Genomic DNA, 20,863 nt, shown 5'->3' on the forward strand with positions numbered 1-20,863 from the left:
GCATTGGGCTAAAAGGCCTGCGTGACGCTGCTTCAGAACTACCTGTAGATGAGGATGGGCTCATAAATTAGGTCATGGTAATACTGTTTCAGTAGCATCTGCAAGAAAAGCACTAAACAACACTCACATGTGACATTCTAGAGTGGGTTAAAATAATCCAGATCCTGCTAATAAATGTTAGCAGACATGGACATGCTATCTTTGTAACTTTACTAATTTTTTCTTTAATATATTTTTGGCTGCGTTGGGTCTTTGCTGCTGTGCATAGGCTTTCTCTAGTTGTGGCGAGCGGGGGCTACTCTTCGTTGCAGTGTGTGGGCTTCTCATTGCAGTGGCTTCTCTTGTTGCGGAGCACAGGCTCTAGGCACACGGGCTTCAGGAGCTGTGTCACGCTGGCTCAGTAGTTGTAGCTCACGGGCCCAGCCACTCTGCATCACGTGGGATCTTCCTGGACCAGGGCTCGAACCCATGTCCCCTGCATTGGCAGGCAGATTTTTAACCACTGTGCCCCCAGGGAAGTCCCCTAATTTTTAATATGAACAGAAACATTTTGTTTATACTTAGTTGCTTAAGGTAGGTCTGACTAGATAAGGCTTTCCCCACTTTGCTATACGGCATAATTAATAAGTCCAGAAATCAGAAGATCAAGGACCAAAATTACAGGCCTAATAAATTATTTCTTCTCAGATGCTGAACAGTCTCCTACCTTACAAACTTGAGCTTCTGTCCTTCCCTTTAAAGTGTACAGGACTTGTAGGTCTGCAAGGTCGGTAAGTTTGTTCTTGTTCTCTATCTTTGGATATAATTTAAAATGTACATAGTCTTGCTGCTAAGACAACCTGTTTAAGCAGCTACTGAAAAGAAATGAAAGGGATGAAACAAGAGGAGGATAAATGACTGGTTTAAAACGATTACAGTCTTTTGAGAAGATGAGTGGTTGTCCTGGTCACGGTGGTGTGATTCAAGAGGGAATTTAGAGCTGTTGAAGGAGCAGGTCCACTTTCTTCTTGGTGCTTCTGTCTGCAGCCCTTGTTTTTTCTTTTTTGTTTGTTTAAATAAGGCAGCTGAAAGACCTCCAGAAATATTCCTCCTGCATTCTTTAATTCAGGTCTATAGGACCATGGCTTCCCACACTTGTGTTGACTTCTCTTCGCTGACACTGTTGAGGATAAGGTGATTTTGATCATACTGTGTACCCCCTGAAAGACAGAAGAGGAAAACGATAGAAGGAAACATGCCCACGTGAAGAGGCTGTAGCAGACACAGTTTATCACAACACCACTGTAACAAGAGCAAGCAAAGTGTAAGACTATGTGCCTCGAGGAGACAAAGCAGGGAGGAAAGCCCAGAAACGCACGGAGGGCTGAGAGGCTCCCGCCTCCGGGGGGCGATGTGTTAAAGCCCCATCATACGGCACGGCGGGGGGCGGGGGCAGAATCTAGAAATGGGAAAAGGAGTAAAGAGATTGTGACAGATATTCAGTGTGGGATTGTGGATTTGAGATACCAGCAAAATAAGCAGGCAGGCCTGAGTAGAATAGTCATCGGAACAAATTTTGCATGAACAATGAAAAATAGTCGTATTAGGTCAAAGGGGAGGTCTGAGTGACACCCAGAAGTATAGGCAGGGCAGCACTCCCACTTCTGGGAACCCACAGGCTGTGGTGTATAAAAATTCATAGCATTTAACATGCTGCGTTCCATCAGACTGTAAAACTAGTACGGTTTCCCTTTCACCAGAATATTTTTTCCAAGGGTGCCTACTAGATATTTCAGATTCTTTAGCCTCCTGGCCTCTTCTTTCAATGGAGAAGTATCATTAACAAAAGAAAGGGTCATGTGATTTTTTTTTCCAGTGTGGAGTAAACAGATACCTTATCCTTTTCAGCATAAGCCTCTGTACCAACGTCATAGCACCAAGGACTCCATCAAAATTAAAATCTGTTCAACTCACTGCAGGGTAAGTGCGACTGGTATTGAAATCATACTGCAGCCTCAGGCCAAGAGGAATTAAATGTTCTTATTCTCTTTTAAAGCATTTACAAAACATCCAAAAGGTCTGAAAACTTACACAATAGATTTTGATAGGGATGAAATCATCTCTTATGCATGCCCCTCTTCTAAGAAATTGGTTAATCATCATGATAACTAAGAGCCTCTGCACAGCTAGGTATAGATACAAAGGCAAGGTGCCCTGGGCATTTTATGCTTAAGTCTGGAAAAAAAAGTCACCACCACCACAAACCCCACCATCTCCACTGAGACACAACACACTCCACTGAGATTTCAGCAAATATTATCTTAAGGTCACAATGTCTTTTTTCATTCTTCAAGATTATAGTATCTTAAACATACTTTCTGTGTATATTACATCATAATTCTAATTAGAGTCATGATGACTAGAAAGTTCTTGAGAAATAATCTGATTCATTCTTTGCCTTTGGGGAGGATTAAAATCCTCACAGACTTTTTTAAAGTGAGTGTGAACCAGCTTACACTGTTGTTATAATGTCTTTGGTCTGGAATAATACACGGATGTCTACCAAAACACCAGGAGATAGGTTAAAAGAAATAAACCTTATGGTAATATTAGTAGGTAACAAATGGTCAACAGTTGTAGCCAGTGAAAGTCACAGTCTCCTGTTGAGGGATGTATTTCTATCCCCCTTGCACAGTATGTGGGATGTGTGGCCCCACTCTCTCTTGTCCACAAGATGGCATCATTCTCCCACGTTCTGAGACATTTAAACTAGTTTAACAAGTGATTACGGTAGCTACCATACTCGATATACTGAGAGTTCACAAACATACAGAACAGTAGCCTTATTCCAAAGGCACTGGACTAATTTATATTGCATTTTAGGAAGTGATCTTGGAGCTTTCAAGCGAAGCCCTAAGGAGGAGCCTCCTGAAGTCCCACAGTCCTTTTCAGAGTCGAAGACTAGAAAGCCAGGAATCCTTACTCCTGGTCAAATGCCAGGGTAGCAAGTGGGGGAAAATCCCATATCCTTGGAGCTTCCAGAATGTAAGCGCTCTGAAGCCAAGGTACTGTCTTTTTTTTTTTCCTTTCAGTTTGATACCCCCAGTGTGTGGCACAGAGCCTGTCACATATTGGGTACCCAATAAATACATGTTGAAAGAATAAAAGGAATGCTCTAAGAGACTAGCTCGTAAAGATTACAGTGACCTTAACCCTGGACATAGGAAGCTGATCACATCTGTAAGAAACATGAGTCCGTACTTTCCCCAAAATCCATGTTTCCAATTCAGTCTAGTCACATTCCTTTGGCTTCTCTGGAGGTTTTGAAACTCTATCTTGTATAGACTGAGGAGCTCCAGTTTAACAAGTTGTTCAAAATAAGAATAGAATGATAGTGACTCTTAACAGTTTGAACCTCCGGTGGATCATCTATAAAATGGGTATCTTACTTGTGGACATATTGACAGATCTGTCGTGCCAGCCTACAATGCATTTGTCTCCTGCTTGTACTTTATACACTGTACGACTTTGGGCCCCATCCAGCCTGGAGTTAGATATTGCTTAGTGGTGCTCCCTAAATGTAGTGCCCTGCCTTTGCCTCTGAGCACCTTTCTGTTCCTCAAGATTCTTTGTAAATTCGAATCCCATTGTTAGGTGGCTTGGCCACTCTCCCCACCTGCAGATCAGAAGTGACGGCCACTTTTGTCCAGGGGCAGTCACCAAAGCCCCTGATGGAAATGTTCAGGCTTATTCTCCATCTTCCACAAAATTTATTTTAAAACCAGGTTGCAGCTGTTTCTTTACCACTCTATCTTAATTTTTAATGACAGCTCTGGCCTAGAACCCTGACTCAGGTAAAACTGAGCCAACTTTCTAGCCGTGGTTTAAAGTGGTGTGTGGTATAGTATGGTTCCACTAAATTGACGAACATAACCACACTGGTTTCCTGATAGGGGACAGAAAGTCTCCATTAATAATTTGAAGCAAAATCACCCCATATGACATGAATAAAACACACCATCATCATTTGCTTGTCTATAGCAACAAAGGTTCACTGAATTCCCATGTGTACTTGAGGTCAGTTTTTTTTGCTTTATGTTGTTTTAAAATTATCATCAGTAGTTCTCGTAGACAGGCAGCATGGGCATTCATTACCTGGGAACTTGTTAGACATGCAGATTCTTGGGCCCTACCCCAGACCTACTGAATCAGAACCTCTGAGGGTGGAACCCAGCAATCTGTGTTTTTTAACAAGCCCTCCAGGGGATTCTCATGCAGATAAAGTTTGGAACCCCCTGGCCTACATGTATTTGTTCTTCCCCAAGCACCATCAATCGGTTTGCTCTGGATTAACTTCACTGAACAAATGTTCAGTTGAAATCTTTTTGGCTATGTTGTTTGTTTTAATTCCTTTTCAGTCTTAGATCTTTACAATGAAAGTTTACATGCGTGTACCTGAGAATTCTATCAACTCTACAGACTGAGGTCATAGCCTTTTAGCTTGTGAATTTTAGTCTAACATTGTTATAATAAATGGTTTAAAGTCCGCCCATGTCCGGATTCCACCTCAGCACTTAATGGGTGTGAGATTGTGGCCAAACTGATTAACTCCTCTGAGCCTCAGTTTGGAGGCTGTAAAGTGGGGGGAGGAGGGATAACACAGGCCTCTTGGGGCTGCTGTGAAGATCACGTGAGATAACGTATGTACAGTGTATAGCATCGAGGCTGGCACGTAGTAAGGGATCACTTGCTGTTAATAATAGTACATGCATCGTTTTCAAAAGTAAAAAGAGCTTTTTAGTTAACTAAAGAAGACACAACAAAGAAAATAAAGGAGACGATCCTTACCTTTGATATCTAAAACTAAATGTGGCTTCAGCTTGCTATAGATCCTGCCGTCAGACTTCATGCTCCAGAACTGACTGTCGATGTTCTGTTCGAGTGCCAGGCCCAGTTTAGAGCCAGAGGTTACTAGGTTCCCCACGATGGTCAGGCAGCAGTCTTCTGCTATCTGCTCAGGGGAAAAGACAAGGTATCGTAGACATGGGTGGATATACATTCAGCTACCATTGTAAGCAATTTCCTGTGTGAGCTGATTTTTAAAGTTATCTTAGTTCCTAGCTTCATTTATACCCCACATGAGGAATTTCAGCTTTTAGCCATGGTAACTGGGATCAAACAAATATTTATGCCCTTCATTTCAGATAACATGGGATAGAAAGTTCTCAATTCTTGTCCATTGTTAAGAGATTTATGCCCTTTGTGAGGCCCTCTGTCTTATAAGTAAGGGAAGCCTCCTTAGAACACTAAAAATGCCCATCATGATACTTCCCCCCAGAAATCACCATGATCTGAGGCTGGGTCTGTAGCTAATCTCCCCGATGTATCCACTCCACTCAGCCTGACCCTTCCGGAATATGACTGCATCTCTAATTTTGAAGCCTGCTGTAGCACTGAAGTTGCTGAAAGGGCATTTTATCATTTTAAAACTTGGAATTCCATTTACTGATTTGTCTTGTGTTCCTTCATGAGAAATGCCTCAAATTTTCTAAAAAGACATGCTACCCAAGTATAAAAAGAGAAAACATAAATGCAGTAGAGTGTGTTCTAATGCAAAGATCTTATGGGTCCTTCTATGAAGTGAATCTACCCTTAATATAATATAAATAAGGTATGGCAGTCATGTTCATATGGCATTCACACATATTGCTATAGAAGATGCTTATGAAAAGTGTACTGTTCTACAATATATTGAGATAAAAGGATTGTGATAATCTAGGACACTCCTTTTTCTCACTGACCTACCAAATTCAAAGCTGTTAAAATAATATCACTGTAATGTTCATTAGAAATAATTGTTGAAAGATGCCATTTTCTTGAATTAAGATAATTCAAAGGCAGAAGTTTGCTTTTTCTATGCCTCTATATTAGTTACTTCTGTTTCTCATGCTATTTCTTCTATGCATGTCTAAATAGTACTTCTGTTTACTGAAAGGATGATTCTCCCTCAAGCACAACAGACCCAATTAACAAGTTGTACTTCCTTTCAGCAGGCCGTAATGCCTTCTGCTGACTCACAGGGCACCAGGATTAAAAAAATCAGGAGCAAACAGTCAAGCCCATAAAATCAAGGAGTTAAAATGAGTATGTACAATAGAAGTGTGAGCATCTCTCATAAAATCTTACAGCACTCAGCTTTTAAATGTGCATTGTGGCGGGAGTGATAGGAGGGAGATGGGCAATTTTCCATTTTACAACGTGTGACAATTAGGAAATGGACTGTGTTGTACACAGGGTGGTTATCTCTTCACGCTTCAACCTAGTCTGTGGGGTCCTCCAAAATGGAAACAAACCAAGAGTGATCTGTGTTGATAATGATGGGGCTTATAAGTTTATTTCTATAACAAGTAGGTTAAGGAAAATTAAGGAAAAAGGGGAGGGTAACACAGACACTTGCTTTTTCTATTACTGTATAAAAATCAAGTATAGATATAAAGATTCTATCTTGGATCAGTGCTAGATTTACCTCCCATTTGGTTCCTAGACAGGTTCTATCAGAACTAAGAAATAGTTTCATGAAAAACCTTCTAACTTATTTCTGAAAATGCTCCAGGAATCATGAAGTAGCATCTACTTGAGGAGAGATGCTATTATAGACCCTTGTCTAATCCAAAAAGCTCACCCTGCATTTGAAGCATCCTTCTTGATACATCCAAATCTGATCATCAGCACCGACATCCTCCATGACCTGTATTCTGAGAAGCTTCAGATCCTCTAAGTTTCCATTGGTTGACATGAATAACCCTGTTGCTTTGTTTCGAAGTCTGAAATAAATTCGTTTCTAGAAGACAAAACCCCAGCAATAGTCATATACAAGCTGTACTTCAGAAGCACTGAACAAGCATCAGTAGCAGGGGCAGAATCCCAGATGAGGCTGGATAAGGGAAAACTGCTACATCTGAGAGTTTCAGAGGCTTTAGGAGTTGACAGAATTTCAAAGTGCCTGGGGCTGGGAGCCTGCCTATGGACAACCCAGGGCTTGGGACATACCAGGTTTTTTGTTTGTTTGTTTTGTTTTTTTTACAGTACGCGGGCATCTCACTGTTGTGGCCCTCTCCCATTGTGGAGCACAGGCTCGGGACGCGCAGGCTCAGCGGCCATGGCTCATGGGCCCAGCCGCTCCGCGGCATGTGGGATCTTCCCGGACTGGGGCACGAACCCGCGTCCCCTGCATCGGCAGGCGGACTCTCAACCACTGCGCCACCAGGGAAGCCCCATACCAGGTTTTGATGTCAGGTGTAATAACATTTCTGAAAGCAGTCACAACCTTCTAGCACCAGAGACACAGCTGAAATTCAGAAATTCTCGGGGGTGGGGTGGGGGAGAGGCCAATTTCACACTTAAAATTGAAACTAAAAAGTTAATTACATTTACAAAAAAGATTTCAGAGAAGAGTCTATTCAAAGCATGTAGAAGAAGAAAGTACCTGAACAAAAGGTCGTAGAGAACCTATTTGGCGACAGCCACTGAATTCATACCAATTAGGTACTTCTGCTGGTGACAGTAGGAACTGTCGACCCCTGTAATTGCCATATTCATAAGTAACCCATCTGGAAAACAAAAAGAGATAACCACAGTAAGTAGCAATATCCATTTCACAGTGGGCACCAATTATATTTTCAGAACACTTTGATTTTTAGACTGAGCTTTTTATTTTTAATTTATTTTTGGCTGCGTTGGGTCTTCATTGCTGTACTTGGGCTTTCTCTAGTTGCGGTGAGTGGGGGCTACTCTTCATTGCGGTGCACGGACTTCTCATTGTGGTGGCTTCTCTTGTTGCAGCATGCGGGCTTCAGCAGTTGTGGCTCATGGGCTCTAGAGCGCAGGCTCAGTAGTTGTGGCACACGGGCTTAGTTGCTCCATGGCACGTGGGATCTTCCTGGACCAGGGATCGAACCCGTGTCCCCTGCATTGGCAGGCGGATTCTTAACCACTGCGCCACCAGGGAAGTACCTAGACCGAGCTTTTTATACTTTAAATATATGTTGGAGGATAAAAAAAGGAAACTACCTTATTATCAAAAACAGCTACAGCACCCATGTCTTGACAAATAGCAAATTCATGGTATGAAGAGAAATAGGTAAGTTTTTTCTTCAATAAGGTAATGAACTAGAGATAGTCTTTTAGCAGGACAGCCCAGTACTTCCTGTGAACTTTACATAAAACATCTTCAGTTGTAATAATAGACCTTTATTTAAATGGTTAATACTTGTAAAGTTCTTACACAGGGTGCTATATAAGGGTTAGATAAAAATAAATAATAAAGTTTTATTTAAAATGAGAGTAATCTTCCTCAATCCAGAAAACTACTAAAGATACTCGGGCCTCTTCCACACAGAGATGCTGGTACCCACACCTGAAGTCTGGGTTCCAGCGCAGACCAGCATGCAAGCAACACAGCAATCTTTCTCTCTGGTTGATGTATTACATCAAGGTTCTCTGTTTTTAACCCTGCAACTCTAAAATGTTATCATTGTAGTCATTTTATCATAAAAACAAAATATTAGTTTAAACCTGTTGGAAAAAAAAGTCATGCATAAAATTCTATCAATCACCCTAATAACCCGAATTTGTTTTTTAAATAGCTACAGTCCTCTCCACCATTTGATGCCTTCAAACTATACCTGCTGTTTTGGTGAGTGAAAGAAAAATACTTTTGGTAAAACACATTACATTGATAGTCCTTATTCATTTTTACATCTGAATTTCAAAATTATTCAAAGTTGAGAAAAATCTTCCCATGTTGACATTAAGTCATTTTGCCTATAACATCTGCTAGTCACTCCTAGCTGAAGGAAAATCCCAACCCTTACTCCAAAATCAAAGGACTTGGTCTTTCAAAAGGATAAGCAAAATCAGTTCTCTTTCCTACTTGCTAAGGAAGTGCTCAATTTATTGCAAAGCGTTCGCCTAGGAACTTTGAGAGTCCTTATCTTAAGTAAACTAAAAATCTGGATGAAGAGATGATGTCCCACACATGGCTCTTCCCAATAGGAAAAGTATACTGTGAGGGAACATAAATATTAACCCTTACAGAAAAAAAGGGGTTATACGTCAATTTGGTTAAGGTAACAGAGAAGAGAAATATGATCGAACTTAATTTTTAAAATCTATTTTATTGAATAAACAAGTAGGTAACTCACTTACATGCCACCAATCACCTGAACAGAGCGTATGCGCGTGTTGAATCCTAGGGATTGGAGATTAACTATTTCTGTACTAAATTCAATCTTTTTTCCTTTGAAGTCTTCTCTTTCAAAAAGAATAATTGTTGGTTCAGACAATTCCTGTTTAGGAACAAAAATAATGTTCTGTTACTCATCCTTGATAGTAATTCGAACTTAACGTGAAAATCACCTTGTTACAAGGACAAAGCAGAAGATCTGGCTGGACTTGGCCTGCTCATAAACTCCCTTTTCCAGCAACGTCTGGGTGGTTTTATACTCCAAAGCTAAAGCAAGGAAGGATGGAGGGCAGAAAGTTTTTCCCTTACGTAGAAAGGCAGGTAAATGTAAAGTATTATAAAACGGGTAAAATACCCCAGGCATAAAGGAACAGGTATATATGCCTGGAATATCAATTCTAATGGACTTTATTTTCAACTTTTCTGTTTTCTATTGAGATAAGAAAGGGCTGGAAAGTCAAAGACATAAATGGCGAGGGTCGGGGGCTGTGGTGATCTTTGGGGGTCTAGTGGTAATCTGCCTAATAAAGGAAGCTTCCCCTTGTATGCATTTTCAGATGTCTTTTTGTTGTTGTTTTTAACTGTCAATAAGACAATGATTCTGTGTATTCCCAAACTTTCCTGTAGGAATAATTGTTAGGAGAGAAAAAATAGGATGGAAGCCCCAAGTTCAAGTCCACTGATTTTCAGAAAAATGAGAAGTTGGCAGCTTATGCTTGTTTTTCAGATTACAGACCCTTATGACCCTAGACTAAGCTCTGATGATGATAATCCTAAAATCATAAATGATACATGAAAAATTCCCTAACTTGCTTAAAGTTTTGTGGCAACGGTGTGACACCTTACTGCTTCATTTATGCGGATATGCTCTGATGTGTAGAAAGATCTTGACCAATAAACAGAGCAGATCAGTGTGTAGACGTGTTCTATATGGTCTAGAAATTAGGTTATATAAACCATACAAGAAGGAAATGACAGAAACTGTAGTAGTATCACTACTTTGCACGTTCACTGCACTTTTCTGAGCTGGCATGCTAAAACGTTCCAAGCACTCTAATCTAGCGACAACAACCAAACGATTTTGAAGTGCTAAGTCACAATTAAAATATACATTCTTAATATGGGTAAAATATTCATTTCATCATAATCAAAACTTAAAAGAACAACATCATCTGTAAATGTCAAAAGTGATGTGAGCATATATGCTAAGTTCTGCTTGAAGGAAGGCATTTGAAAGCTTTAAATCTAAAGTGGGTTTGTTCTTTTTTAAATACTTGTAGGTTGCTTTTAGAATTCTAAGCAGGTTAAATATCAAATTTTTAGATATTTTATTATTTGTAAGCTAATGAATCTTACCACATCATTTTATGTTTCACTGCTACTATTTTCACATCTCAAGGAAGGTCAACATTTTCGTTATTTGAACGGGCAGGAGGGGATGAGAAAAAGCCAACTCACATATTTTAAAGCTAAAATCACCAACTACATGTTTAAAGCTTTTTATGAGATATCAGCTACCAAAAACTAACAAGTACTTCCCAAACTGTCAGATACACCCAGACTTTAATATCTGAACATTATCTTGCAGTATTGTTCTATCGAATATTGCTTTGTCTGCATTAAAATTAAAGATCTCTGGTCAAAAAGGAGCACTATAATCTGGATTGGCACATACATGAGAAACTGAGAAAAGTCATTTCATTGCAAATCTCTAAAACAACAGAGGAATAGATTTAAAAACTATAAGGAATTTCTGCACATCAATAACAACAATGACGGGAAACTAAAGAGCTGGGCAAAGGATATAAATAGGCAATTCACTGAACAGAAAAGCTAAATGACTAGTACATATATGAGATCTCACCAACAGTGAAATGCAAACTAACACAACTTCTACCCCATTCTTTCAAACTGACAAAAGGTAGAATGTCAGAGAATACTCAATAATGGCCCTGATGCTGAAAACGAATCCACATGCACTGCCAGCAACAGTGTAAAGTGGTGGAATTCGGCAGTACTTACTGAAGGTTGCATATTCACGCATGTGAGACCCAGTAAATCCACTCTTTGTTATTGGCTGCACCGGGTCTTCGTTGCTGCCCACAGGCTTTCTCTAGTTGCGGCAAGCGGGGGCCACTCTTCATTGTGGTGGGCGGGTTTCTCATCGCGGTGTCTTCTCTTGTTGCAGAGCACAGGCTCTAGGCGCGCGGGCTCTAGAGCGCAGGCTTAGTAGTTGTGGCGCACGGGCTTAGTTGCTCTGCGGCATGTGGGATCTTCCCGGACCAGGGCTCGAACCCGTGTCCCCTGCACTGGCAGGCAGATTCTTAACCACTGTGCCACCAGGGAAGTCCCAATCCACTTTTTAATACGTATCCCCAAAAGATCCCAGGGTAATCCATTATGCTGTATGTACATCTAGTTAATGATTCCATATTGTATATACATATTACATCACGGGCACCCATTAGAATCAATAACTAGATGTACACACAGCATAATGGATGGCTCCCAAAAACTTTCATGTAAGGAGAGTTTTTATAACATGATGAGAACTATAGCATAATACTGTATATAAATTAAAAGGCTGTATACATATTTTTAAAAACATGTATTTTATAGGAATATCCAAGCTGTACTCCAAACATATTAGAATGGGTACCTCTAAAGGTAGAGGTATAGAAATAGGGCTCAGGGGGACTTCCCTGGTGGTCCAGTGGTAAAGAATATGCCTTACAATGCAGGGGACACGGGTTCAATCCCTGGTCGGGGAACTAAGATCCCACATGGCGCGGGGCAGCTAAGCCAGCGCCCTGAAACTACCGAGCTCGGGCGCCTCGATGAGAGAGCCCGAGTGCCGCAAACTACAGAGCCCATGCGCCCTGGAGCCTGCACGCCACAACAAAAGATCCCACATGCCTCAACAAAGATCCTGCAACTAACACCCGATGCAGCCATAAATAAATAAATAAATAAATAATAAATAAATCAATCTTAAAAAAAAGAAATAGGGCTCAGGTGTGAAACGGAAAAAAACAAGACAGAAGGGCCTTGAACTAGCCCATGATTGTGCACTGTGCACCATGACTGACCCAACACTGCCCCTGAAGTCTGAGAAAACAGCAAACAGTTTACATTTTAAAGATCTGGAAAGAGACCAGGGTAGAAAGTTGTCCACGAAACTATTTTTTCTGCCTCCAACTTTGTCCTGAGTAAGCCTGCCTGCTGGTTCCCTTGCTCTGTCTGTCAGCTGTGTGACCATACATCTCTGTAACGCTGTATTCACCCTAAGATACTTACGACATCTATAAAACGAACAGACTTGAAAGTTGCTTCAGGCAGGCATCCCATTGCAGACAGCGAAGGATAGTGGCCTTCCTCCAACACGTACTGATTACCCGAGAAATTTCCTCCGTCATATGCAACCCAGCTATAGAGGAAAAACCACACACACACGTATAAAGTGTAATTTGAGTCTTCCTAGTCAAGGAGTCTGAATTTAGAGGTAGGTGCCATACAATAAACACAATGCTTATGGCTAACAGTGTTCTCTCCGCAAAAATGTCTGGATATGTTTACTGCATTTCATCTTGTGGCAACTTAATATTCATAAGTCATTTGGGAAATACAACTTTTTCCTCCATGAAATGATTAATGCTTTCACCTCTCCACCTACCAGCATTCCTTGCACCTCTCATGGTGCCACCATTCTCCCAGCCAAGGTGGTTCTGTCAAGCCCTTGAGTCTTCGAGTCTTTTCTGAACACTCCATCAACCTTCAGAGCTAGTCAGTCACCTGGGTCTACTGCTTCCTCCCCAGATTTCTCCCTCACCCCTTTATCCTCATTTCCAACACCTCTGCACTGGGCCAGGAGTCAAGATACCATAGTGACTTAGACAAGTCACTTAGTCTCTCTAGCACTCAGCATTATTGACAAAATGGGGATTTATCGTGCTTCCCTAGAGGAGGTGGGGGTCTTTTTGTTTTGTTTTTGTTTAACCCAACACATACTTATTGAGGAATAACTGTGTGTCAGGTATTTTTCCATTGCTGGGGATATAACAAGACAAAATCCCTGGTATCTTGAAGTTTATACCCTAGTGAGCTGAGACGGACAATAAATGAATAACAAAAAAGTACATGCCTGGTAGTAATAAATGAAGCAGCATATGGGACAAAGAGAAACTAGGACAGAGGTGCAGGTATGTGCTAATAAACAGTGAAGCTTTATATAAATCTATGCATTTGAATGCAAAGCCGGTGCTCTTTCCACTTTGCATTGCCAAATGGCATGATGGTGCTGTATAGACCATGAAGAACTATACGATTAAAGGCATTACTACTACTACTACTGCTACTACTACTTATTATTATTCAACTTAATTCATCACCTTCTGCACAGATTGCTCCAAGGGTTTCCTGATCCGTTTCCCTGACTTTGAGCTCCTTGCCTTGCCCATCTTGTGTTTTCCTTTGGCATCCATCCAAATTCATATGCTCAGAAGAGTCATCACCTGAGCCCACCCTCCCTGTCCAAACTCACTTCCCCTCCCCCCTGTACAAAGCCCTCCCAGCTAGAGAGGGTGGTGTGCCCCTCATCAGCATCTCCACCCCAACCATGCACTTGCCTATCATGCAGAATGCCTGTCCTACTCCTACCCACCTGTAAAAAAAAAATCTAACTTGGGAGGTCCTTAGAGATGATCTAAAGTCCCTTTACAGATGACAGGAGAGGCCTAGAGAGCAGAGAACCTGGTCTGAGTCCCACTGCACAACGAGGTGGTGATCTTCAACTTCTCCCACCCACACTGACGTCCATGTCCTCTGCCGCCCAGCACTCAGTGCTCTAAGTCCACTTCAGTACTCACATGGTCTTGTACTATGTGGTGGTCTCATAAGGTACAAAGCTCCTACAAGTGTATTTACTTGCTGATACGTGAATCCTGTTTTCCCCCACGGGTTGGGCTCTGCCAGGCCACTGTTTTGCTTACCTGCCTCCTAAAACTCTGCACGACTTGGCAGAAAATGACTCATCAATTTGACTTGTTGTTTCTTCAAAACACTGACTGCGACCTTGAAACTGTGGTTCCGAAAACAAGTGAATCTTTGAAAAAGTAAACGGAAATACATAAAATTCTTTTCCTAAACACATTAACTCATTCAGCCTCTGAAATGATAACCAAACAGGACCTGCTAACTTTTGTTACTGTAAACTGGTATGAATTTTATATAACCTTTAATTTTTTACTTCTACATTAATGATCAATTAGAAATACTTTGGCTGCACCATTCGTGATTGTTTAATTTCATTCAGAGACATCAAAGGATAGTCCAACAATAGAGGCAGCTTTCTACAGAACACCCTCTTGTAACAAGCTGCCAGGCATTTTAAAGCTTTACTGTGGCCAAAAGTAATTGTTCACAGTTCTAACATTTACAAGAAACTGTATTTTGGAAACATGTAGTGCGGTTTTCCTCCCTCTCAATGGAAGCTACCTGCTGACTTATTAGACTCTTTTGTATGCCAATAAAGGAGGCTACAGTGGTGTTTGTGCCTCTGTAATTATGGCTCTCTGAACACTTCCATTAAAAAGTCTTTAACAAATTTAACACTTCAGTTGATACAGAGAGTCAGCATTCAAAAGGCTTAAGTGAGACACCATATAAAAGACACTATATAAAAAGCCTAATGCAGACACAGCAAATACGAAAATTCATTTTACTGTTTTCCACAATAACTATACGCTGTTGTTTGAAATACTAATCCTAGTGTATTAATGTAAAACTCTGATCCACTGTAATGATATAAAAATTTAACTTTACATAAGAACATTTTATAAGAAATATTTAGATATGGGTCAGTGCTATCAATTAAGCCTTACTGTAAACTTAAATTAATTTTAAAATGCAGTTATGCTTTCAGGCACAAAAATGGGTAAAACTAACAATATGTTCCCAAATGTATGATGTTTTACACATAAATTCAGCTTTTTAACAGAAGGTTTCTAATTATGAATGATAGAATGTTTGTTAAGTTACCTGATTTTGTCTCCCTGGTCTGGTGAAAGAATCCTAAGAATTTTTAAAGAGAAGAGAAAAGGAAGTGAGTGGGGCAGACACCTTGCAACTTGTTCTGTGGGTCATTAACAATTACCATTAAAAATAATCTCAGGATGGTTTCTATAGTTAAGTATTACATGAACCAGAAGCACACATTAAGGGAATCCAAAATTCAGTTAAATATTCTCAGAGAAAAATGTAACTCCTTACCAAACATATGGGTTGAACAGAAGAGATCTTACAATTTTTGCCTCCCCAGTCCTCAAAGCTGGTATAAAAGCCTTTATCCAGTATATACTGTTCTCCTGTGAAGTCAGGATTTTCATAGGCTACCCATCTAAAGAAACAAAAAAAACTGACTTGTTATAGTTCATAGTTTACATTCACAATAAAACTATCACACCCAGGGCTTCCCTGGCGGCGCAGTGGTTGAGAATCTATCTGCCTGCCAATGCAGGGGACACGGGTTCGAGCCCTGGTCTGGGAAGATCCCACATGCCGCAGAGCAACTGGGCCCGTGAGCCACAAGTACTGAGCCTGCGCGTCTGGAGCCTGTGCTCCACAGAGAACAAGAGAGGCAGCAATAGTGAGAGGCCCGCGCACGGCAATGAAGAGTGGCCCCAGCTTGCCACAACTAGAGAAAGCCCTCGCACAGAAACGAAGACCCAGCACAGCCATAAATAAATAAATTAATTTTAAAAATTTTTTTAAAAAAAGAAAAAAAACTATCACACCCATTTGGATAAATATACATTGTACAGCAACTTTCATTTGTTTTACTAATAAGTAATCTGAATAATTTTTCTGGTTCTCCATTAATCTTTTAGGAGCAGATAGATTTGTCTGTAGGACAAATCAAAGTGGCAAGTGAAAGAGTATCTTTACATGAACCTTTTGGTGTTCTCGCTTATCAAATCTTATTCCCTGAGAAAACTCCAATAAGCCCATTTCTCTATATTTCTTTCTAATTCTATTCTAAGGAAACAATTTGGACTTTAAAGAAGTAGCTGTAAAAGTTCTTTTAATAAACAAGTCTTTTTGTTATCAATATTAAAGTATTTTTCCAGAAAGATACTACAGGAAGCTATGTCTCTATTACACAACAAACCACACTGGAAAGAAAAAGCTGACATAAAAAAATGCTTAAAAAAAAAAAAAAGATAGGGCTTCCCTGGTGGCGCAGTGGTTGAGAGTCCGCCTGCCGATGCAGGGGACGCGGGTTCGTGCCCCGGTCTGGGAGGATCCCACATGCCGCGGAGCGGCTGGGCCCGTGGGCCATGGCCGCTGGGCCTGCACGTCCGGAGCCTGTGCTCCGCAACGGGAGAGGCCACAACAGTGAGAGGCCCGCGTACCGCAAAAAAAAAAAAAAAAAAAAGATAATAAAACAGCTAAATAATGAAAATTTTCTTTCAATCAGGATTTCCAACATGACACAACTATGTAATAAGCAAAATTGAACAAACTCTTGAGAATACTAAGAATGCATCTCTTTTGGAATGTTTTCATATTTATCTTTTAAATGATCCACACTCAGAGAGGAAAATCAACGAATTACTGATGCTATTTCTTATACAAAGATAAAGTCTTTGAAGGGAAAAGAGTTTTTCAATTCTGTTATATTCAGGAGATACTGTTTTCTCCTCAGTTAATCCATAGCCCTATATTGATCCTCTCACAGCTTAAAGAAATAATACCTTTGTGCCCATATATATGCTCAGAACTTTCCAAAATGCATTCACATCTATTATCACATTTAATCTTTTAGGGATGTAACACAGAATAACAAATAATAAACCTGACTTCGTATTAGATCTAGTCCTTTAGCTCTAACCTTTGTGCTCTGTTGCCTGTGCTTAGTCATGCTGGCTCTGCACCTTTATAAAGGAATGCTGCCTATTGCCTGAAATATACATGATGATCCATTCTCAAGGCTCTGACCTTTAAAGCTTTAGTGTAAAACTTCCATTCACATAGAGATAAATCAAGTTGCAGAACAGAAAATAACAACTGTCTTGTGGAGGTTTCTAGGAACACTGTGACCAAACCTACGTGGACAGCTGCAAGAGCAAAGGATTCCAGCACCAAGAAGTTGGCAACAACCTACCACAGCCCCTCGCCTTTTAGTATAAAAGAAGCCTGAATTCTAAGTCGGGGAGGACGGTTCTTTGGGCCACTAGCCCACTATCTTCTCCGTCTGCTGGCTTTCTAAATAAAGTCACTATTCCTTGCCCTAACACCTTGTCTCTCGATTTACTAGCCTGTTGTGCGGCGAGCAGTACGCGCTTGGACTCGGTAACAGGGAGGTACTGGTTTTCACATTTTACTGAAAAGAAAACCTAAAGACAGAAAAAGTAATTCATTTATTCATTCAACAAACTGATTGGCCGTTTACCATGTGCTGGGAACTAGACTGGCACTAGGAATGCAAGATGAAAGACAAAATCCTTGCCCTCGAAAGTTCAGAGATGGGTACGGAGCATCACGTGGTATTATTTGTTGGTGTTTGTTCTGAATGGGAAGTGACCTGTCAGTTAGTGGCCGGGGATGAATGAACCCTTGACCAAGTCTCCTGAGGCTCACCAGGTCTCTTCACCTTGTGACCCGAACTGCCACCTACCCTTGTAGTTTTTTCATTTACCATTCCATTAAGCCATACCTAAAACAGCCCACAGGCTTCACAATTACAACAGATTACAATTTTACTATCTAAAGGGTTTGACTTAAAAACTCAAGTGCAGTTATTACTTGGAAATGAGCAGCCATCAAGAAGAACACTGTAAAAATCTCAAGTGACAATGAGCTACGGCAGCTAGTATCTGGGGACTCACTTCTGGCCAGCTGAATGGAGAAACTGCTATAAGCCCCAATCACAGTCTATTTCAGAAAATGCCGCTTTCCCACTTCAGAACCTCATTAGCAACTTTAAAATCCTATTCTTCAACATTGTGAAGTGAGGAATTAAGAAGGCCTGGTTCTAGGTGTGGTCATGACATTAACTTTCAGATAACTTTAAAGAGGTCATTTAACCTTTGTCAAAGTCCATATTTTCATTTTTAAATAAGGGCTTTGACCAAGATCCCAGTGTTGACAGGGTGGGAGGCTGTACAGCTCACAGGTGCCTCTGTGTGTGGCCTCTGTTCACACAGCCTTTGGCTTATCACGAGTCATGAAGAGAAAAGAAAGCGGGGGCCCAGAACACTGCTATGTGGGGAGGAATTTCTGCAGAGCAAGTAGATCTACTTTACAAAAGCCAAGACCTAAAAACAAAAAAAATTAAAGAGGTTAAGACATATCACAGAAAAGTAGTCTTGGCAAGGCTCTGGGTCTATAGCAAGTTAGAGGGAAACAGAGAGGGTAAAGTCCTTTTTGCTTGATTGTTTGATTTTAAGGTTTGGAGGGAAAACAGCCAGTGAGGAGGGAAAGTCTGAATATGCAGGAGAGAAGGTGACAACTGAGCAAACCTTGGATGACACTTTAGCCAGTGCTTTTTTTAAAAAAAGCACAACTATGAGTACTGTATTTCCCTATAAAACAAAATAAACTACCTGTAAGAAAATACCCAACACCCAAGTATGCCTATCTAACCCACTGAAGTTGAAAAAGGAAAACCATTTATTAAAATGTCACTTGAATTGACAATAGTGTTGTTTTCCTTCCAAGATGCAGCCCCCAATCCAAAATTCATTTCTGAGATTCTCTGGTATATCTATGATCTAGAGTCTACTTATAACTTACACCTGAAACTCTTAAGAAAAAAACTCCTTCCTGTCCTTGTTTAAGCATATTCCGTACATGTGAATCAACACTCCTCTGTCTATAAGATTGCCAAGTATAAGGACAAACAGGTCTTAGCCTCCTGGGGTCACTGCTCAGAATTTAAGGGCAGCAGGGCAAATCTGCCCTTCTGTGGAGGGAAAAGGAAAAAACTCAAAACCAACACTTTTAAAAAAAATCTTGACTCTAGAAATATTTCATTTTGCTCTGAGTTTTAAAAAAATTAGTCCAGTTTCCACTACTTGAACAAGAGGACAGCACAGAACTAGAAAATGATTAGGAGGGATGTGTAAAGGCAACTCTTTTGATGTTTCAACAAGAAACAAAATGCGGTTCCTAAAACCTCATTTGCTGGATTTGTAAGGATGCTTCCTGAAGGCTGTTCTCAGTTTCAGAGCTAATAATGAGTTTACCACCCAGGGAATTTATTACGCATGTGATAGTGGCACATCTCAACCTTCCTATCCTGCAGGGCTGAACTCCAATGCTACCTCCTCCAAAGTCTTCCCTGTGTCCAAACTGGAAATTAATCTCTCTCTGCCGTGGATCCCCAAAGCACTTAATCTTTCTGTATTTTGTAGCAATAATTAGGTTTCATATAAATACTGTAACTTCTTTGAGGATGTAATACAATGCTTTGCACATAACAGACCTCAATAAATACTTAGCAGACCATGGACTGAATGAAATATGAGGAAGCAGCTGGCCCTGGTAAGTACAGAAGCGCTTCTATCACCACAGAATTTAAAAGGAAGTTGTGTGTGTGTGTGCGCGCACACATGCATGCCTCCTTTCAACTTCCTCCCAACAACAAAACTCAACTGCTACAACCCCCCCCCAAAAAAAAGCCTAAGCCAGGAAATGTAACTAGAAATAACTAAAAATAGAAACATATAAAAGCAACATTTTATAAAGGAAAGGGATTTTAAGTAAGGGTTGGATTAAAAAGAGAGACTGGCTCCAGGCACAATAATTCTACAGGTGCTAACAGCATAATCTACATAAATGCCCTAAGGGAATTCCACCCAGCATCCTTTTGCTTCCTCTGCTAGGGTACATGACTGGGCTCTGACTAATGAAACCAACACACCTGGTGAGTATGAAAATGTGCAACTGTTTCCCTACATTGAGTTGGTCATTGTATGTTCCCTCTAAACCAACACAAGAATTTAGTGAACGTGACTAACACTAAAAGCATATTACATTGTAGACACATCTCAAATATCCAGGGCTATTGTGGGAAGCCCCTTGAAATACAGTAGAGTTGAGGTTAGAATGACGCATAGTCTATGTTACTCATAGCATAAGAGCCTAACACCAAACATTTTTAACAGAATCAGTGTCAAATGATTTCATATGACCATTTAAGAATACTCTCACTTATAACAAATTATAACTGACATCAGCCTGGACCATAAAAATAATTGTATAACTCACTTTAACAGACATCTGCTTTTCCCAATCCAGTATCTGTACCCACTCTTTCTGATGTGCCTGGGGAACTCCTCAGCCCTATATACACTAGTACTCCCCATGGGACTGACCCTATATCTCAGCTGCAGGGCTGGGCATGTAACACAGGCACAGCCATCTCCTTGGCTACAGCAATTGATTCAGACAGGTGCACATGACTTAAGCATACAGAATCAAAGTCAAACCTGGAACTTCTGTGGGAAAGAGAAGCTTTCCCCTAGAAGCAGTGAGATTTGAGAACAAAAGCAAGATGCTCCCGCCACAGGTCCCAGATAGAAAGCGGAACAGGGAAGAACAAATCTGACTCCACACTGGATCCTTTTCTTTACTTTAACC

General features: G+C 40.7%; 1 protein-coding gene across 2 annotated transcripts in view; it reads right to left on the minus strand.

The window, feature by feature from the left end:
* Positions 1-17: 17 nt before the first annotated feature.
* Positions 18-20,863, minus strand: part of CRYBG1 (crystallin beta-gamma domain containing 1) — a 76,924-nt gene continuing 56,078 nt past the window's right edge. For both annotated transcript variants that reach the window (XM_060168272.1, XM_060168273.1), the window contains exons 13-21: positions 15,491-15,617; positions 15,260-15,292; positions 14,212-14,324; positions 12,521-12,650; positions 9,187-9,326; positions 7,466-7,589; positions 6,662-6,820; positions 4,828-4,990; positions 18-1,199 (exon numbers count right to left, since the gene is read on the minus strand). In XM_060168272.1, coding sequence (XP_060024255.1) covers positions 1,111-1,199; positions 4,828-4,990; positions 6,662-6,820; positions 7,466-7,589; positions 9,187-9,326; positions 12,521-12,650; positions 14,212-14,324; positions 15,260-15,292; positions 15,491-15,617 — 1,078 coding nt within the window. In that variant the 3' untranslated portion in view covers positions 18-1,110. The remainder of the gene's footprint in view (positions 1,200-4,827; positions 4,991-6,661; positions 6,821-7,465; positions 7,590-9,186; positions 9,327-12,520; positions 12,651-14,211; positions 14,325-15,259; positions 15,293-15,490; positions 15,618-20,863) is intronic.

Source organism: Lagenorhynchus albirostris, chromosome 12 (genome assembly GCF_949774975.1).
Source record: "Lagenorhynchus albirostris chromosome 12, mLagAlb1.1, whole genome shotgun sequence".
Taxonomy (NCBI): domain Eukaryota; kingdom Metazoa; phylum Chordata; class Mammalia; order Artiodactyla; family Delphinidae; genus Lagenorhynchus; species Lagenorhynchus albirostris.